This window comes from Onychostoma macrolepis, chromosome 07, assembly GCF_012432095.1.
Source record: "Onychostoma macrolepis isolate SWU-2019 chromosome 07, ASM1243209v1, whole genome shotgun sequence".
Taxonomy (NCBI): Eukaryota; Metazoa; Chordata; class Actinopteri; order Cypriniformes; family Cyprinidae; genus Onychostoma; species Onychostoma macrolepis.
This window is the reverse complement of record NC_081161.1, coordinates 40,211,989-40,229,950: the sequence shown is the minus strand read 5'-3', so window position 1 is coordinate 40,229,950 and position 17,962 is coordinate 40,211,989. Positions and strand designations below refer to the sequence as shown.

The 17,962-nt window shown below is 36.1% G+C and overlaps 3 protein-coding genes across 4 annotated transcripts; 1 reads left to right on the top strand and 2 right to left on the bottom strand.

The window, feature by feature from the left end:
• Window positions 1–107: 107 nt before the first annotated feature.
• Window positions 108–1,904, bottom strand: kbtbd13a (kelch repeat and BTB domain containing 13a). The gene has a single exon (XM_058782890.1). The coding sequence runs from the start codon at window positions 1,902–1,904 to the stop codon at window positions 396–398; it is 1,509 nt and encodes a 502-aa protein (XP_058638873.1). The 3' UTR covers window positions 108–395.
• Window positions 1,905–3,402: 1,498 nt separating this feature from the next.
• rasl12 (RAS-like, family 12) lies at window positions 3,403–8,267 on the top strand. 2 transcript variants are annotated; one of them, XM_058782326.1, is made up of 6 exons: window positions 3,403–3,881; window positions 3,971–4,099; window positions 4,503–4,559; window positions 5,339–5,409; window positions 5,578–5,768; window positions 7,615–8,267. In XM_058782326.1, exons 2-6 carry the CDS (start codon window positions 3,988–3,990, stop codon window positions 7,946–7,948), a joined length of 765 nt encoding a protein of 254 aa, XP_058638309.1. In that variant the 5' UTR covers window positions 3,403–3,881; window positions 3,971–3,987; the 3' UTR covers window positions 7,949–8,267. The 2 variants fall into 2 exon arrangements, with proteins under 2 accessions (XP_058638309.1, XP_058638308.1); XM_058782325.1 differs by having other exon boundaries at window positions 3,424–3,881; window positions 5,336–5,409.
• A 1,629-nt stretch (window positions 8,268–9,896) lies between these two features.
• si:cabz01068815.1 (solute carrier family 51 subunit beta) lies at window positions 9,897–16,374 on the bottom strand. The gene is made up of 6 exons (XM_058782369.1): window positions 16,305–16,374; window positions 15,346–15,404; window positions 14,023–14,388; window positions 13,435–13,554; window positions 13,178–13,268; window positions 9,897–10,749 (listed from the first exon to the last, which is right to left on the bottom strand). The coding sequence occupies exons 2-6, from the start codon at window positions 15,383–15,385 to the stop codon at window positions 10,368–10,370; spliced, it is 999 nt and encodes a 332-aa protein (XP_058638352.1). The 5' UTR covers window positions 15,386–15,404; window positions 16,305–16,374; the 3' UTR covers window positions 9,897–10,367.
• Between the last annotated feature and the right edge of the window lie 1,588 nt (window positions 16,375–17,962).

The window sequence follows — 17,962 nt, the reverse complement described above, 5'->3', positions numbered from 1 at the left end:
TATAATGCATAGTAAAAAAATAAAATAAAATACTGAAAAGTAAATTAATTCAAATTTTTTATTCATTTGATGTCTAGTACAAGTGTAAAGTGTTCATAAATTGGGACAGCAAATATTACGTGAGGATGATTCCTCTCTGAAATATCACTTCAAGAAAGTTATGAGCTTTTACGTCATTTTTCAACTTTTGAACAGGATGAACTTTGTTGTGCCTGTTTATTTAGTCTACAAGCAGCCACTTACCTCTTTTTTTTCTGAAGTAATAATACAAAAAATGCAAGACCCACCTGCAACCTTTCTCTTTTTCTGCCAATTAAAATATTTGAGGTAAGCTAATGTCAATTCTAGGAATCCGTTGTTACATAGCATTTACCGCTATTTTTAATACACTCAGCTCAGTCAACACAATGTACAGAAGCACTTGAGCTGGGGCCACAGGAGATCTCAACTCCATTATCTTTCTTTTCTAAAAGCACTCTGCTTTGCTTTGGCAATCTCAAGAGGAACGTCCACATGGAGCCGATTCTTGGAAATCCAGTCATTTCTTTTTTCGTCCTCCATTTGTTGTCCTCGATGGCGTATTCCACCGTCGCTCTGCGGTTGACCGTGAACACAGAGTCACCTCGCACTACCGCGGTAAACAAAGCCCCCTTACTGTTCTCGTACTGCCCGGGCATGGCCGTCCACTGACCTGAGGTCAGATTGTAGCAATCCATCACGCATCTCAAAAAATCATCAGATGGCCCGTTCCTCATGACATACAGATTGTCCCTGTGGGCCACCATGCAGTGTCCGTAACTTTGATGCCGAACGAGTGTCGTGATTAACACCCATTCATCTTTGTTTGTGACATACTCGTAAATCTCAGTAGCGTCTTTAGGTTTCCAAAGGCAGATGAATAGTCTTCTCATGGCTTTGGCGCAAGCGATGGCAGATGCAGGTCTTGGAAGATGAGCAACAAAGCTCCAGGTATCCGAAGAGACTTTGTACTTCTCCACAGAGGACATTACTGTCTTCTCAAACTCTCCGCCGATGATATAAAGGTCACCCACATGGCCTACCAAAGTACAGTTGTAGCGAAGTTGCTGAGGGCTGGAAAATGTGCTCCAAGTGTCTGTAGAAACATCATAGCAGAAACCAGAATCCACAACCTTATTGGAAATATCATAGACTCCTCCGACAATGTAGAGCTTGTTGTCTAAAACCGTAACTCCTGCCATGGTGGTGCTGGCGTTGAGAGGCAAGTGAGTAAGAACCTTCCAGTCTTTCTCATCCTCATCAAGGTAACAAACGGTCCTCATGAAGTCCTGCAATAGCTTGATGGTTGGCGAATGAGAGCTGACGGTGATGTACGTACTAGGAACAAGAGACTCCACATATTCAATCAAATCCCCTGGCAAGCACTTCACATCTTCTTTGAGGTCTACATAGATGTCGTGAATGAACAAAGCTGAGCTTTTGAAAAGCTTCAATAACCCAAAAGTAGCCGCTGTGTGATACATTAGAAGACAGTTGTCTGAATTGATAACATCGATGAGATGCTCAGTTAGAAGCTCTATCTGAAGGAACGCGGCACATTGGATGGCGTCAACAATTTCATCAGCGCTCAACATGGGTCTTTCGCCATGTATCACACGGAGGGCTACCAGGAAGCCATGAACACTGGGCTCCTGAAGACTAATCTCATCCTCCATGCATTCCTTCATCCCAGATTGGAAAAGAGCTCGAAAGTATTCACAATGCTGCTCCAGGAGGCTTCTGTCCACCGTAAAGACACTTTCACCAAATCTCACTTTCACTATTGTTCTTGTGAAACCCATCGGCTGGTAAAGCGTCTTCCTCACGTTGATCTCTGTGCCAGCACAGCTGCTCGTCTCCATCAAGTTACCTCCGGTCATTTTCATCTACACATACACACTTCTGCAGAGTCAAACGTGTCTTTGAAGACATTCACAGCACCATTGTGTTCTCTAAAGCAAGGGAGATGCATTTGACCGAGCGTGCAGTGTTTGTACTACTACTAACAACTACAAGAATAGAACCGGCTATACATAGAAGTGAAAAGCGTGGCAGCATTATGCTGCTAGGAAAGCAGTGGCAGATAGCCATCGCTGTAGAGGGCAGCCGTCATCATGGTTATTTATTACCTTTTGTTCTTGGCAGGCATTAAAAGCAGGCTGAAAATTTCATCTTCTCCTTTTGATGAACAGGTGAAATGTCTAAAGCTGTAACAATGGTATGCCTGTAAGGGTCAGTCTTTGTTGTGGGTCAGCATTCCAGGTGAACATGTGACTGCTCAAAATAAAATCTGAATGCAAATAAAAAGACTTAGTATAGTCCTGTTGGAAGTGGGGGATGCCTTCAAAAGCATAGTTGATTAGATTGCAAACAGTAGACTGATTAATTGTTATCTTGTGACTCCAAATGATATATAATCTTTGAGTTAGATAACTGTTTCTCTGACTTTTACAGAGCATAAGCCCAAATGTTATAGAAATGCCACTGTAAATAGGCCATGTCTTACAATGCGTATAGGTCCTATGAGTCACTCATTTAAACTCATTAAATATCTAAAAGTCTCTAAAATACTTGCAATATTGATTAACTCCCCTTAAGTTTAATGAAAAAAAAAAAAAAAACAATAGACACCATTACAAAGTTTGTAATGGTTTTACTGGTTATAATGGGACTTGTATTGGTTTTACTGGAAACTGTAATGGGCCTTTCTATTGGTAATGGTCGCCTTCTTATTGGTGGCTTGTTAAAACCAATAAATCCTAATATCTCCCAAAACACACTACAGAAACCCATTTTTTTTAATGGTTAAAAGTTGTGTTTGTAATGGTATTTGTAGTGGAAACCATTAGAATTTTCGGTGATGGTTTCTATTGTTTTTGTCAGCAGGGATTTGTTAGAATTGCTTTTATATATTTTAGAATAGAAACAAACAGTTGCCAGTAGCAATACCATGGAAGTCAAGGCCAACTGTTTGGTAACCAACATCAAAATATCTTTTTTTGTGTGTGTGTGTCCTACAGAAGAAATAAACTTATTCGGAACAACTTAGTAACAGAATAGATAACAGAATTGTAAAAATCAGTGATGCCAAACATAATTGATCAACACGACTGATAATGATCGATCGAAATTACGAAACGCGTTTGAACTTCGACAGTCGAAGGCAAAAGAGCTGTCAAATGAATGGCGGAAGAAAATACCTTTCTTACATTTGGGCCTTTTATTTAAAAAAAAAAAAAGATAGTTCCGTCTTTTTGATCCACCACAAAATTACTGAGCTTGTAACCATGGGAACAGTAGCGAGCACTTTTCGTTCTTTGGCTGAAAGTTTGACAACTGTTCTTATTTATCACTTAATTGAAAACATTACAAATAATTTTTAGTGTTTTTTTTTTTTAAACGTCTTTAAGTCTAGTGATTATTGAGCGAGACGAGCGTCAACAAAAAGTTTGTTTGGCAATTTCCTCTCAAAAGTCATTGAATAATTCTCAAATTGGTAAAGGGAGGGGGGTTGATTTATTAAACGCGTTTTTAAAAACAATTCTTGCAGAGTATGGGCTTTGACGTTTCTTTTTATGTTCACGGGAGGCGGATCCACTGGATAGATTGAGTCCATCATGTGCTCCAGCCCACCGAACCAGAACCTCCCAGCATTTCACTGTTCATTCCCCTCTCGCCACATGCTCTCCGAACACAAGCGACTTCTATTGCCCTGGAAAAATAAGAAAACAGTCTAGCAATCTCGGACAAACGTGCATCTGAGTCTGCTGTGGTTGTGGACATGTCGTGTGTACTGAAGTATAACGCGATCCAGCTGTTTTGCAGAGAGCTCTGGTGAGAAATCAGGCATCAGCATCATCCAGGTATGAACCCAGAAGATCAAAGCACACTTGCACTGAGTCTAATGGGCTGTTTGATTCGGATCTGCTTCCTCATGTGTTCATTCCTCTAGCTCATCCCGTCTTCAGGATGTCTCTGATGTTTGGGAAAGCAAGAACTTGCAACATTGTCACAGTTCCTGAGCATGAGCCCTCGGAGTGTAACTTAGTGATTTTGGGAGCTATGGGATCTGGAAAGTCAGGTATGGCGACCATGTTCATAATAACAAACATAGTTTAATTATTATGCTTTGGTCATGACATTTTCTTGATGTATGCAGTGGGGGGAACACTGACAAAATGTGCCTTGTAAATCGTTTTGAATTTGTATTTTCCTATTCATATTCGATTGTATCTGAACTATTGTATCTGTTAAGCATTGCATAATGTTAATGATAGTGATTTTATTAATGAATGTTATGCTATTATATGTTAATGATATTAGTTTGTTTACCAAGAGAGAAAACTTTTCCCCATGAGATTTGTTTTTAAGAAAAATTATTTAAAAAAACAAAATATTTCCCATTATCCTGTTGGGATGCTCCGTTATGTAACTGAAAATATTTCCGAACTTAGACTTACAGGATGTTTGTCTGTCCCCCGCAGCACTTACTGTGAAATTCCTCACGAAGCGCTTCATCAGTGAATATGACCCAAACCTTGGTGAGTTTCCCAGCCTTTACTGTCGTCACCAAGGATATAACCAAATATTGAAAGGAGTTTGAAAATAAAAGTTTAACAAACGGTCGTTGAAAAGCCAATAATGAGTGACTGAACATCTGGATATAGGAGACGTGTTCTCCTCAATGTCTATGGTGATTATGGCCCTGATCTTAAAATAAAACATATCAATCAAACAGGTTATTTTTACCTCACTGGAGCATTAACTTCAGGGCTGTTTAGTTTCATACAGATGTAATTAAGGGCGACTCAGATCCATAGATGGGTGGCTTTAAAACTTAAAAGGATTTTACTTAGAGACATAAAAGTCCTCATTTTAATTTTCATGTTTTTTCCTTGGCAGAAGATGAGAAGCTGAGGCTTATACTGACAGCTTTTACGTTGCTAAAATGACAAGTTTGACTTTTGACTTTGTCTTTGCCAAACCACTTTAAAACTTTGTCTTTTTCCAATGCACCATATATTTCTTTCTTCAGTTTCGTCCTTTGTAGTTGTATCACATTTTCACATTTTGTTCAAATGTAATTCTTTTATGAAATCATTATATAAAATAATAATAAAATAAATTAACGCACATGAATGTCAGGAACCGAAATGTCATCTTTTATTAGCGAAGAATGGAATGAAAAGAGAGACAAAACACGTTATGCAACTGTCATATAACTTGAGCTGGAGCGCAGTGTTTTAATGTTTCTGTGAATGCCAGTTAGTTTAAAAAAAAGACATGCAGTATCTTTTTTTACATATTTAATTTTCAGAAGATACCTACTCTTCAGAAGAAGTTGTAGACCAGCAGCCAGTTCTGGTTAAAGTGATGGACACGGCTGATCAGGTAATGATGTCCTTTGTCTCTTTTAATAATATTCTTCTTTATGCAGATTGACACCTCACATTTGATATTTTCTTAATGGTTGATGTTTTAATTTCTCATAATGGAAGTTTGTTGCATAACCTTGGCAGCTTTACAGTATGCAAACAAATCTGTCTTTATTTAAATCAGGATGGACCAGTCAACTGTGAGCGCTATTTAGGCTGGGCCAATGCCTTCATCATTGTCTACAGCATTGACAACCGGAACAGCTTTGAGGCCTGCCAGCAGTACTTGGAGACTGTGACTCTGTACTCAAAAGGCCTGCAGCCAGACGCTCCTGTCATTCTTTTAGGAAACAAAGTGGACATGGAGAGATACAGGTGAATTAAACATCCCTTCCATTACATTTCAGTAAACATTGCTATTATAACATACATAAAAAAAAAGAAAATTGGCTGAAAATTTACTCACCCTCAGGCCATCCAAAATGTAGATGAGTTTGTTTCTTCATCTGAACAAATTTGGAGAAATTTAACATTACATGACTTGCTCACCAGTGGATCCTCTGCAGTGAATGGGTGCCGTCAGAATGAGAGTCCAAACAGCTGATAAAAACATCACAATAATCCACACCACTCCAGTCCATCAATTAATGTCGTGTGAATTGAAAAGCTGCATGTTTGTAAGAAACAAATCCATCTCATATAACTTTAAACCATTGCCTCTGGCCAAAAAACGTATTGCTTCCTCCAGTAAAAAAGTCCATCCACCATTGACCTCTCACATCGAAATCCACTGCCATAACTGTTTTAGATTATTTTAACTTACAAACTGTGCTTGATCTGTGCATATTTCTCTCCTGATTCAGATGAGACAACTTTTTTTCTCTGGAGAAAGCAATATTAAAGATAGAGGGCTCATATTTTAGCCGAAAGCAACGGTTTGAAGTTAAAACGTCTTAATGATGGATTTGTTTATTATAAACATGCAGTTCTTCACTTGCCTGGAGTCATGTGGATTACCTGTGGATTATTGTGATGTTTTCATCAGCTGTTTGGACTGTAATTCTGACGGCACCCATTCACTGCAAGTGATGTAATCCTAAATTTCTCCAAATCTGTTCAGATGAAGAAACAAACTCATCTACATCAAGTGTTCATTTTTGGGTGAACTATTCCTTTAAGTGTGAATCTTAAACAGCCAAATTTCCTGTCAGAGTGTGTGTTAGTCAAAACACTAACCAAGCCGAGCAGGAAACAGTGCATTTACATAGTTGTGTGAATGTCCTTTTGTTAGTTTAACTGGAAGGACGTATGACCTGTGACTGGCTATAATTACAACAATTATGCTCGGTACCACTGCAAGTTATTTAGATTTCAGTTTTTCATGACCCTAAAATGTTTAAGTAAGGATTTGATTGGTCCAGGAAATGACCATTTATCGCCTTTATATTTTCTTTTCATTATGCAAACACCGTGCATGATTTATGCAGTATCATACTTGAAATGACCATAATACAGCTGGACTCAATCAAATCTATTTATGTAACCGCAGAATTATGTGTGCTTCTTTGCCAGCTGCGCTTTAAATAAAAGCTTTAACTGCTCATCCCCGGTTTTTTTCAGCTGTGCCATTCCTATTACATTAGAGAGTTTCTTCAACTCTTTATTGTGCAATTTTACTTAAGGCTGTAGTTATCATATCCACTTTTTATTTGGACTATATTTTGTTTCTATCCATTATTACATGATTACTTTTTAGTATTTACTCTATGCACACTATCCTTCAAACATTTGAGGTCGGTAAGGTTTCTAAAAGAAGTCTCTTATGATCACCAAGGCTGCATTTATTTTATTAAAAATATAATAAAAGCAGTAATGTTGAGAAATATTATTACAATCTGAAATATTTTCTAATCTATTTTGTAATTTACTTCTGTGATGCAGTCTTCAGTGTCACATGATCCTTCAGAAATCATTCTGATATGCTGATTTGCTGCTCAAGAAACATTTATTATTACCAATGTTGAAAACAGTTGTGCTGCTTCATATTTTTGTGGAACCTGCAATACTTTTTTCCAGGATTTTTATTTTATTAGTATATATTATTTTTCAGAATTCATTTTTAATTTTAGTAAAGATGTGCATTTTTAGGTAAGGGAAGTGAATGAAACATGCTTTCATAATGTGTTTGTTAAACATTTTATAATACTTTATAATTTTTTAGACAGGTGAGCAAGGCAGATGGTGCAGCTCTGGCCTTGCGGTTCGGCTGCCTGTTCTTTGAAGTTTCCGCCTGCTTGGACTTCCTGTCCGTTCAGCACATCTTTCACGAAGCCGTTCGAGAAGTGAGGCGAGAGACAGAGAGGAGTATCCGTCCGCTCTTCATCAGCGAAGACAAGTCTGCGATCAGCCTGTCGTCCGCCCCTCCGCTCACCACCTGCTATAAAGAGCTGCCCACCCCAGCCACCGCAAAGCTGGTTACGGTTAAATCCTCGAGAGCTCAGAGCAAACGCAGAGCCCCCACGCTTACATTGCTCAAGGGCTTCAAGATCTTCTGATGCAAGGACGCCCTCTTTTGATACTCGAGAGAATCTACAAGGAGGAATGCTTGTTTTGATGTCGTATCAGCTCATTTAGCATTAAAACTAACAGGACCTGAAGGATCACAACGTCTTGCGCAAACTTGAGAAAGCGGTAACTTTATGAGAATGGACAGTGCGCTAAATATATCAGAGTGCTAATAAATGTCTTTGTTAGCATTTCTGATTATTCTGTTATAATTGTTGATTTTTTTTGTTTGTTTGTTTCACTGTTTTTTGCACCGGAATTATACTTGTATTTTATTGTGATAAAACCAATTTCCACTTAATATATTAATTTCAGAGAATTCATTTGGGGCATTTATTTTTTTGACTTTTGACTTTTTATTTTTATACACATCAAAACACAAAACCGAATCATGCACAGAATACCAAAGAAACTTCCAGGACAAAATAAACACCTTTATCTTTATTTGTTCTTGTAAAACTGTAAAAAATAATGTTAGTATTGATTAAATATTGAAATGACTAAGTTTATTGTATTGCATCACATCGAGTGAGAGAGAAGAGAATAATTTACAGTGCTCCGTATGGGAAGCATAAAGAGAAAAATATGAAGATTAAATATTTGATTTAATTAGGGCTGCAACAACGAATCGATTAAATCGATAAAAATCGATTACTAAAAGCGTTGGCAACGAATTTCATAATCGATTCGTTGTGTCGCGCGACGCGGAGACGTTCGATTATTAAAAAAAAAAAAAAAAACTTTAGTTGAGCGCGGAGCGGAGTGAACACACTCGGTCTCTCTCGCGCACGGATGGTAACAGAGTTTGGCGCCTCATAAATAAAAAAAAAAGTAAAAAAACGAGCGGAGGTAGAGGAAAGATACATGGCGGAGGCAGAGAAATCCGTGCGACCCAAGTCATCCAAGGTGTGGGAGCAGGGCGGCGTTTGCGTATGGCAGTTGCCATACTCTAGCCCAGTCAGGTGCTGTGAAAATTATACAAACTTGAGTCGCTTATAATTCGTTTTATTATTTTAAATCAGAGAGTTTTAAAAATAGTAAACCAATGATAAGCATTAAAATAACTTGTCAGTAAAACTTCGTAACGCCATTGGATCATCGAGCTCTCAGCGAGACCTCGTAACTTCACCCCGCCTTCATTCAGATTGACGCGCCGCGCACAGCCTGGAGAAGATGAGATCTCTGCGTTTTCGCAATGCAAGGGTGAATAAATAATTGGTGTTTGAATAGTACAGCGTTTTCTTTACTCAAACACTATGTCAGTAAAGGATAATGTTTTTGTGTGTTTGAAGAGTGGAGAAGAATTAGTTATTTGCTGTCTATATACGTTTTAAATATCCTGTGCATTATGTGCATAAGCGCTTAATTTGAGATTTTGGCCAAGTGTATTAAACAACAAGAAAAAACTAAGCGCCCATATAGCTACAATCAAAGTTATATAACCTGTAAAAGTTGATGAAAGCATAATGCACTTGCTGCTTCAGATAACAGTTACAGCCGTTCTAATGACAGACAAAACACTCCATCTCCGTCATTCTCTGGTCAAAAACATTATTAACTCCATTTGAGCTTGATTTTCATATAATGTTAAGTGCAAGTGTCTGATACAATACCAACGCTAACGACGCAGTGTTGTTAAATTATTTAATTTTTGCACTCCCCCCCCCAAAACGTCTATATATTTGGCAGATGTAAAGCATACATGTGTATGTTTTTTGTGTTAGTCCATTTTTATTTTATTTTATTATTATTATAACAGCTCAGGGATGTTCAAGGAGCAACATGTTTGTGCACTTTCTAAAGATTTTAGTTCTGTTTTTGAAAAAGGGTTGGAAATGAATGCTTTTCTTTTTTTCTTTTTAATCCGATTCATCGATTAATCGAAAAAATAATCGACAGATTAATCGATTATTAAAATAATCGTTAGTTGCAGCCCTAGATTTAATCCATATAAGTTTGTATGGTACACTATTACTGTATGGTTTAGAAAAACGTTAATTCATGACCAATTTTGATGCACTTTTACATAAAACGTTTTTTATATAACATAGTAAAACTTACCTTTTGAAACATAAACTATAAACTCGAAATTAATATATGTGTAAATATATTATGTAATCATAAAAATGGTTGGTTGACCCAAGGCTATAAGCAAGCATATATGTTGGGCTAGGGAAACCAAGTGTGGCAACCACAAGATTTTTAAAAATGTTTTTGAAATAAATCTCTAATGTTCACCAAGAGAGCATTTATTTGATGAAAATACAGTGCAACAGTAATATTATCAGCATTTAAAACAACTGTATGCTATATCATTTCTTTCAACACATTTAAAAATGAATTAATAACTTTTGGCTGCCAATGTAAATGTAAAAGAAATTTCTATTGAAAAAAAAAAACAGGATTAAATTAAAATGCAATTGCCTCAGATGAAGCTATTACTTTGGGGGAGTTTAGCGACAGAGTCTCCACGTCTGTGTTTTGGACGTCCTCTTCCCCTTGTCCTTCCTCCGCAGGTTCAGGATAGAGAGTAGACACATTCCCGTCCTTCCAGGTCACCACAATTTCTCCGGGCTTCAGTCCCTCTGAGGCTTTGCTGTCGTATGAAGGCTCTTCCCAATCCTTATGGCTGTTGTATGTAGTGATGTGTTCGGATGGGGTGAAATGGGTTTTCTCCTCCTTCTTTACCTCTGTGACCTTATCAGTGAAGATGGCCTGCAGTTCCTCCATTTCAGGTTTCACCGCTGTGACTTTTGAGGCTGCTTTGTATTTGGCTATTTGCTTCCTGTTCCTGTAGGGGAAGTGGAAATGGAAATTATGTAAGAATATACCATCTCAAAAAAAATAAATTTATAAAAAAAATAAAAAATAATATATATATATATATATATATATATATATATATATATATATATATACACACACACACACACACACACACATACAGTATAGTATATAAATAAATGTCCAAAATTAAGCAGCTGGGATTTGCCATTTAGTATTTCTCTAAAATGTTTTAGGATTAATAAAAACGCAAATGAGACAAATATATGGTATATTGGCAGTTTTACTTGCAAAAGATCAAAATTTGAAACACTTTTGAGATCTCTTCGAAAACATCTCTAGCAGAATCAATTTATTACTGATATTTTCCCTAGGAGTAGCACTTTAAAAAAACAAGTTTCAAGTTGGAACTAAAAAGGTTTTACAGCTTAATGTTTTTTGTATTTAGTCTTCTGAAATGTATGTTGGTGCTATAAATAACCCAGAAACCAGCTCACCCATCTGAAGAACCTATAATAAAAAAATATGTGCTGGTGGCAACATTTTTGCAAAGAATATTATGTATCTTCTTGCAGGTTTCGCCTTAGTTCCAAACTGAAATCTCTAATGAGTGGTGTTGAAAGTGTGTTCAGTTTTCTCCAGTGGCGGCTTCAGGATTTTTTTGTTGGGGGTGCTAAGGGGGGGCTTAACAGTTCAGAGGGGGTGCTAAAAAACTAATTAAATTGAGAGAAAGTAATGAACGCCTAACTTTAGCTATCAGTTTTTTATATACAGCAGCTTCGAAAAAGGCATATTTAACTTTTTTCCTGTGGTATTAAACTTGCCACTGTTATTAGTAATAACTTCTAATGCCAACTGCCAAATATGACACTTACAAAGTAATATAATTTTTGAATGAATATAGAAAAGAAAGAAAGTTGGGATTTTTTTTTCATTGTTTTGTTTTGTTTTATTTATTTATTTATTTAAGTTATCTTTATTTTTATTTTTTATTTTACGCATATCTAGTCATTTCCACACGGGCACACATTGCGGGTGATAACCTGCCCGTGCTGATTTGCATCGTATCATGCATGTTTAGATAGCCAGAGATATTGTCAAAAGCATAAAAAATTTGCAATATTAAGAGGATTTATCATTTCCAATTAATGTAGGCCTGTTACATTCTTATTATTATTAGGCCTATTATTATTATTAGATTACTTTTATTAAATTACATGAAACTATTGCCCCGCAATAATTTCATACCGCATCCTCATTGAAAAAGATTTTTTATTTTTAAAACAGGTCTATTAATTTATACAATTAATTATAGGCCTATAATTATTATTATTAACACTGTAGGCATCAATGAAAATTCAGAGCAGCTTTATTTAATGCACCAATTTTTAAAAACAACCTGTTTAACGCGAAATACGTTTCATCTCAGGTTTTTCACTTTAGGAGCCACAAGAGAAATATTAAGGGAATAATTTAAGACAGTTATATACCGTTATCAGCATATGTTAAATTAGATTCGTCTCTCGTTGTCTCAGAGAGAATATGCGCCGTTAATGCAGCGTCAACCGTCACTTTTTTTTACTTTTACTTTCTCTATAGTGAATTGACCCCTCCCTCATATTATTAATTGTTTATAAGCCACATATTAGGCACCTTTTTTTTTTAGGTTTTTAATATTTATTTTTCAATGTTAATGAGAGTGACATCACAGTTAAAAAACAGGAAAATCTTTTGGAAATCCTTGGTGGGGCTGTGCCGGGGCTAAGCAAGTTTCTGATGGGGCTATAGCCCCGTCAAGCCCCGCCCTGGCGCCGCCACTGGTTTTCTCAGATAAATATGATAAATGTGACTGTGCCCGGATTAGCTACATTACGGTGGTTAATCCAGTTCGGAAATCAAATGCCTGATGAGTGGCGATAGGCTAATGCTTTATGGTACCACTTATGCTAACTAAGCTTTATACTTAAACCTAACAGATAGTGAGATAAAAATGGATTTGAGCACTCTTGACAAACCATGTATCACTGCGCATGTAAAGTACCAGGTGAGCTACCAAGCAAGTTTACTACATAAGCCATACAAATGCAGTTGGAGATGGAAACATCAAAATGTATTAGTTTACACATTATGCACTAGGGTAAAAGTGTTTTGACCTGAAAACATGATGCAAGGATGATTTTTGCATTGTTGTTGATGGTGTTTTAATGCCTCCGGTGCTCATTTTACCTGAAAATGGCAGAGAATTGTATATATATAGTTATGTTTTAAGATGCTCTCTGCTGAACCTACATAACGTGCTGCAAAGAACTGCTGAAGAACCCACATGTTTTGAGTGTATATGTCTTTACTTATGCATTATTTTACTATAAAACTCCCCTTTGGCAACTGTAGTTATTTAGTATTTACCCACTGTGTTACTTGTGTGTGTCACTAACCTATTAGCCATCATGCCCATGACCAACAGCATAGCACCAATCAGAAGACCCAGAAAAGCAAATGCCAGCATGCCAAACTTCCACGATGTTGCTGTTAAACAAAAGAACGGCATTGAACCGTTTGAGAGTATTAGTGTGATGCAAGTACATACTTTTTCTCACAGCACCATCCAAGCCATTCAGGCCATATGGTGAAATTAAATTATGTAAACATGACAAACAGGACATCACAGTAAATACAAGCTTGCCACACTCACGGTCCTCTGTGCGGTAATACCACTGTAAAAACTTCATCTGTGCCTCTGTCATTCTTTGTTTAGGCGGCCCTTCAGCAAAGTCATACTCATCGGGGTCTGAATCACTTTCTCGTCTGGATCCTGTGAGAATCAATGAAGATGAGATATATATTATAGCATGATACCATGAAGTGAAGAAGGTCAGTGGAGTTTCTTTTCTTATTTATTTATTTTTGAATTTAGGCTGAAATATACTTACTATATTGTACTCACTAGATTATCAGTGACAATTATTACAGTCCTGTTTAAAAACTTGGGGTCAGTGATATTTATAAATGAACACTTTTACTCAGTAAATATGCATTGCATTGATCAAAAGTAAAGACATTAATAATGTTACAACATTTTTTGTTTCTATTCATCAAAGATGTTTCTCAACCAGAAAAACATTTTAAAATAAAACATTAGAAAACTATTTATTTTAAATAGTAAAATAAATGATCAAATAAATGTAGTCAATATAAAATGAACATGACAATTCAGACACAATTCAAATAAATAATTAAATAAATAATAATAATAATTAGTTGTTTTTTGGCCTCTACTCACTCAGGTTATTCTGGCAGATGTCACCCACATCCAGAGATTTCCAGGTGTCGTGTTCACCCGTGTTCAGCCTGAGTTTTCCTCTCTCTGTGCTCAATGCCAGAGAGTTTTGCAGACTGATGAGCTGTTGAGCCTTGCACTGCCATTTGATGTATTCACCAGAATCACAAGCGATAGTCTGGACTGGGTCAGTGTGGACGGCTGAGAGACACCTCAGGGTGCCTGTGTTTACTAGGAACCAGTGATCTGTCCACTTCCACTGCTGCAGGACTGAGTCCAGACTGCATGTCCTTAACTCGACAACTCCTCCAGATGAGTCCTCTAGACACAGACCTTCCTTCATGCTGTGGATCGTAAAGCTGATTGTGCCTTGGAGGAAAAAAAAAAAAAAAAACTTTTAGCATATTACAACTCTTTTTATTGATATATTTTATCTTTATATAATATAATTAATTAAAGCCAGATGATATCTGTGAAACACTGTGATTACATCCCACAAAGAATGAATGGGAATTTTGTGTTGCATTTAGTCTATAATTCAAGCATTGTGATTTATTGATTGATTTTTGTAAGATTATATGATCTGTAGTTGGGTGAATCTCACAAAATATATGCAGGTCACATTTCACCTCTATATTAAATCAGAGTAATTTGAAATAATATTTTGCTTCAAGTAAATTAAGCCTGTTTTATAGGACCATTGCACTGTCTGTGACATTATTTTAATGACAGCTATGTTTTTTTTAAAAAAGTAATTCCCTTTAAATTACAATTAAACGCATTACAGTTAAGCACAATGTCCCTGCTATAATGATTAATATGGACTTTTTTTTACACAATGGTAATCATCATTTAATTCTTTTTATTGAAGTACTTTATTTTTGTGCTTAAAATTGTTCTTAATTGTCATAGAAATAATGTCACACTTTGAAAAATCTGACTGTATAATTTTATCATATTATAAATTTGGATTTCCAAAAAGCATTGTAAGCTTAAATTATAGAAACCATTGGCAAAATTTTTCTCAATGATCTATACTTTCAGACAAAAAAATAAATAAAAAAAGGTCCAAATCTGTCACCAGGGCAATAAGGCACAAAAGTTAAAAAGGTATATATTTATACCTTATTCACTCCTAAATGGTTCATATTAGTACTTAGTACCTTTAGTACTTTTGAAAGGGTGATAGAATTATTCTGTTTTTCTGAAAGTGTACTTATATAAAGCTTTTGGGAAGCGCAACCGTGGACATGTTCTTGCCAGGATTTATTTTCCTATCATTAGATTCACTCAATTAATTTTATGAGGTTAAGAGTTGTACTATACCAGGCCATGTGAGAGATAATGTTATCCATAACAGCAGCATCGCTCTTGTAATACAGAGTCTGCTTAAACACAAGACACAGTGTGAGGTGTTAATACTTCCACACATTAACACAGTAAAAAAAAAAAAAAAAACCCAGCATATCAAGTTTCATTAGCCTTGTGCTTTCATTTCGGAGAATTTCTCCCCCACACATGCAATGTTTGTCAGCTTGACTAAAGATGCCATCATGGTGCAATATTTTAACCTTTCCTAATGAGAGAATGAGATATCATGCCTTGACAAAAACCAGATGTCAAAACCCACCCACCTCAATGTTACAACATTTTTGATTTCCAGCAAATTGCTTGCCATTTTGTGTGTGTGTGTGTGTGTCCTATTATTTTCTGTAATCCAATTATAGTTACTTCTGATGTAATTGTATTAAATACTTTATAGACAATTCTATATAAAAAAGCAGTGGATTCAACATCATCTAATGTTAATGTACATTTTTAATGCATCTAAAATGTATGTTTTTAATGTAACATATGCAACATGTTTTTCCATTACTCTTACTCATCAAAATAATGTAACCAATTTCAACATATTTTAAGCTGTACAAGATTCAGCTTGACTTTTTATTAAGTTGGTTTAATATAGTTTAAGCTGAAATAACTTGTACAGCCATGTTGATTATACTCAAAATTTTAAGGCATCAATTGAACTGAAGTTTAAGTTGATGCAGGCAGAAATGTTTTACAGTGTATAAAACAATTAAAAGTCAAAATATTGTTACAGTACAATATTATTGCAAAATAAGCATTATTGCACCAAAAAAAAAAAAAGACGAGATTCCATACAATAATTCTTATCAGCATTTCTTATCATAAGAATAACCCAATGGCATACTAAGATTGCAGAGCTTCTGTATGATCCATACGGATGCTTATTAAAGCACACATGTATGAATTGAACTCACCTGAAGAGCACAGTTTGAGAGGCAGACGTGGTGTACAACAGAAAGAATGACTACACATGTAGGGAATGCTTTACCACGGCAGTTTCCAAAGTTCAAATGGGAGGAGATACACTCATGTAATTCCTTACCATTTTACAGTGCAGTTTGATGTCTTTATGAACTAAGAGGGGAATAAAGATGAGGGAATGTGTTAGCAGCTCATATTCTTTACATAATTAGGTGAAGCTTAAGTTATTGTAAATATATTCATATTTTTATATGTACATTTATAGATTCTTTTGTGCAAATCTTGGGCTGAAGTAGGCCATCCAGGAAATACAGTATTTTAAAGAACTAGGCTATCTTGAGATAAATACAGGCAATAAATGAATTAGCCAAAATAAAAGTCATTGTAGACACTGTTTATGAATGGTTGTGTTCTGTAAGGCTGTTTTATGCTTGATGTTTGGATAGCCTTGCCCCAGCCTTGTCGTGTTAGTGCAGCAGAATACTGATGAGAGGGACACAGTCACTGACCCGTCGGTCAAGAACCAGTCACATGTGTGTATGTTTGCTTGTGCAGACAAAGAGGTGGGTTTTATTTCTTTATAGCAAGCGCTTGGAGCCACTGGAGGGGAATGAACTAAGTGTCACTTTCATTGTTGCAGAGGTGAAGTGATAAAGAACGCTTATTACTGTATCACAATACTGAGAATGTTTTCCTTATAGCTCAAAAAATCAATATGGATTTATAGTCCATATCATTTGAAACCAATCTTAAAAAGATCAAATGAAATGATCCAGTGATGATCCTTTAAGATGAAATTCTGAAAAGTGAAAATGGAATCTTCAATTCGTCTCACTTCATTTCAGTTGAATTTTTAAGAATCTAGTTTGATCTCTTTAGGATTGGCTCTAAATGAAGACAAATTCTTTTAGAAGATTCTTGTTTGATCCTTTTAGGACTGGTTCAATTTTCGACTAGGGCATAACACTGACCTTTGACCTTTACACTAACCTGTATTGAGCCAAGTGCCTTTGTCTATTATCAAGACAATAGGCACATTAGATTGTAAAATTACAACCTGAATTCCGTAAATGTTGGGACATTTTTTAAATTTGAATAAAATGAAAACTAAAAGACTTTCAAATCACATTAGCCAATATTTTATTCACAATAGAACATAGAGAACATAACAAATGTTTGTACACTAAATGAGCTCATTTCAAATTTGATGCCTGCTACAGGTCTCAAAAAAGTTGGCACGGGGTAACAAAAGGCTGAAAAAGCAAGACATTTTGAAAAGATTCAGCTGGGAGAACATCTAGCAACTAATTAAGTTAATTTACATCAGGTCTAGCTATAAAAGGTATGTCTTAGAGAGGCAGAGTCTCTCAGAAGTAAAGATGGGCAGAGGCTGTCCAATCTGTGAAAGAGTGCATAAAAAGATTGTGGAATACTTTAAAAACAATGTTCCTCAAAGTTTAATTGCAAAGGCTTTGCAAATCTCATCATCTACATGCATAACATCATCAAAAGATTCAGAGAAACTGGAGAAATCTCTGTGCGTAAGGGACAAGGCAGAAGACCTTTGTTGGATGCCCGTGGTTGACATTACTAAATGGGCCCAGGAATACTTCCAGAAACCACTGTCGGTAAACACAATCCACCGTGCCAT

Excerpts from the sequence above, each read along its gene's own strand:
- kbtbd13a (XM_058782890.1), bottom strand. The coding sequence starts at position 1,904 with ATGAAAATGACCGGAGGTAACTTGATGGAGACGAGCAGCTGTGCTGGC.
- rasl12 (XM_058782325.1), top strand. The coding sequence starts at position 3,988 with ATGTCTCTGATGTTTGGGAAAGCAAGAACTTGCAACATTGTCACAGTT. Across the intron at positions 4,560-5,335 it reads TGAATATGACCCAAACCTTG|AAGATACCTACTCTTCAGAA; the intron begins GTGAGTTTCCCA and ends TTTAATTTTCAG. Across the intron at positions 5,769-7,614 it reads GTGGACATGGAGAGATACAG|ACAGGTGAGCAAGGCAGATG; the intron begins GTGAATTAAACA and ends ATAATTTTTTAG.
- si:cabz01068815.1 (XM_058782369.1), bottom strand. The coding sequence starts at position 15,385 with ATGCTGCTGTTATGGATAACATTATCTCTCACATGGCCTG. Across the intron at positions 13,555-14,022 it reads CATCTGCCAGAATAACCTGA|GATCCAGACGAGAAAGTGAT; the intron begins GTGAGTAGAGGC and ends TGATTCTCACAG. Across the intron at positions 13,269-13,434 it reads GTATTACCGCACAGAGGACC|CAACATCGTGGAAGTTTGGC; the intron begins GTGAGTGTGGCA and ends TTTGTTTAACAG.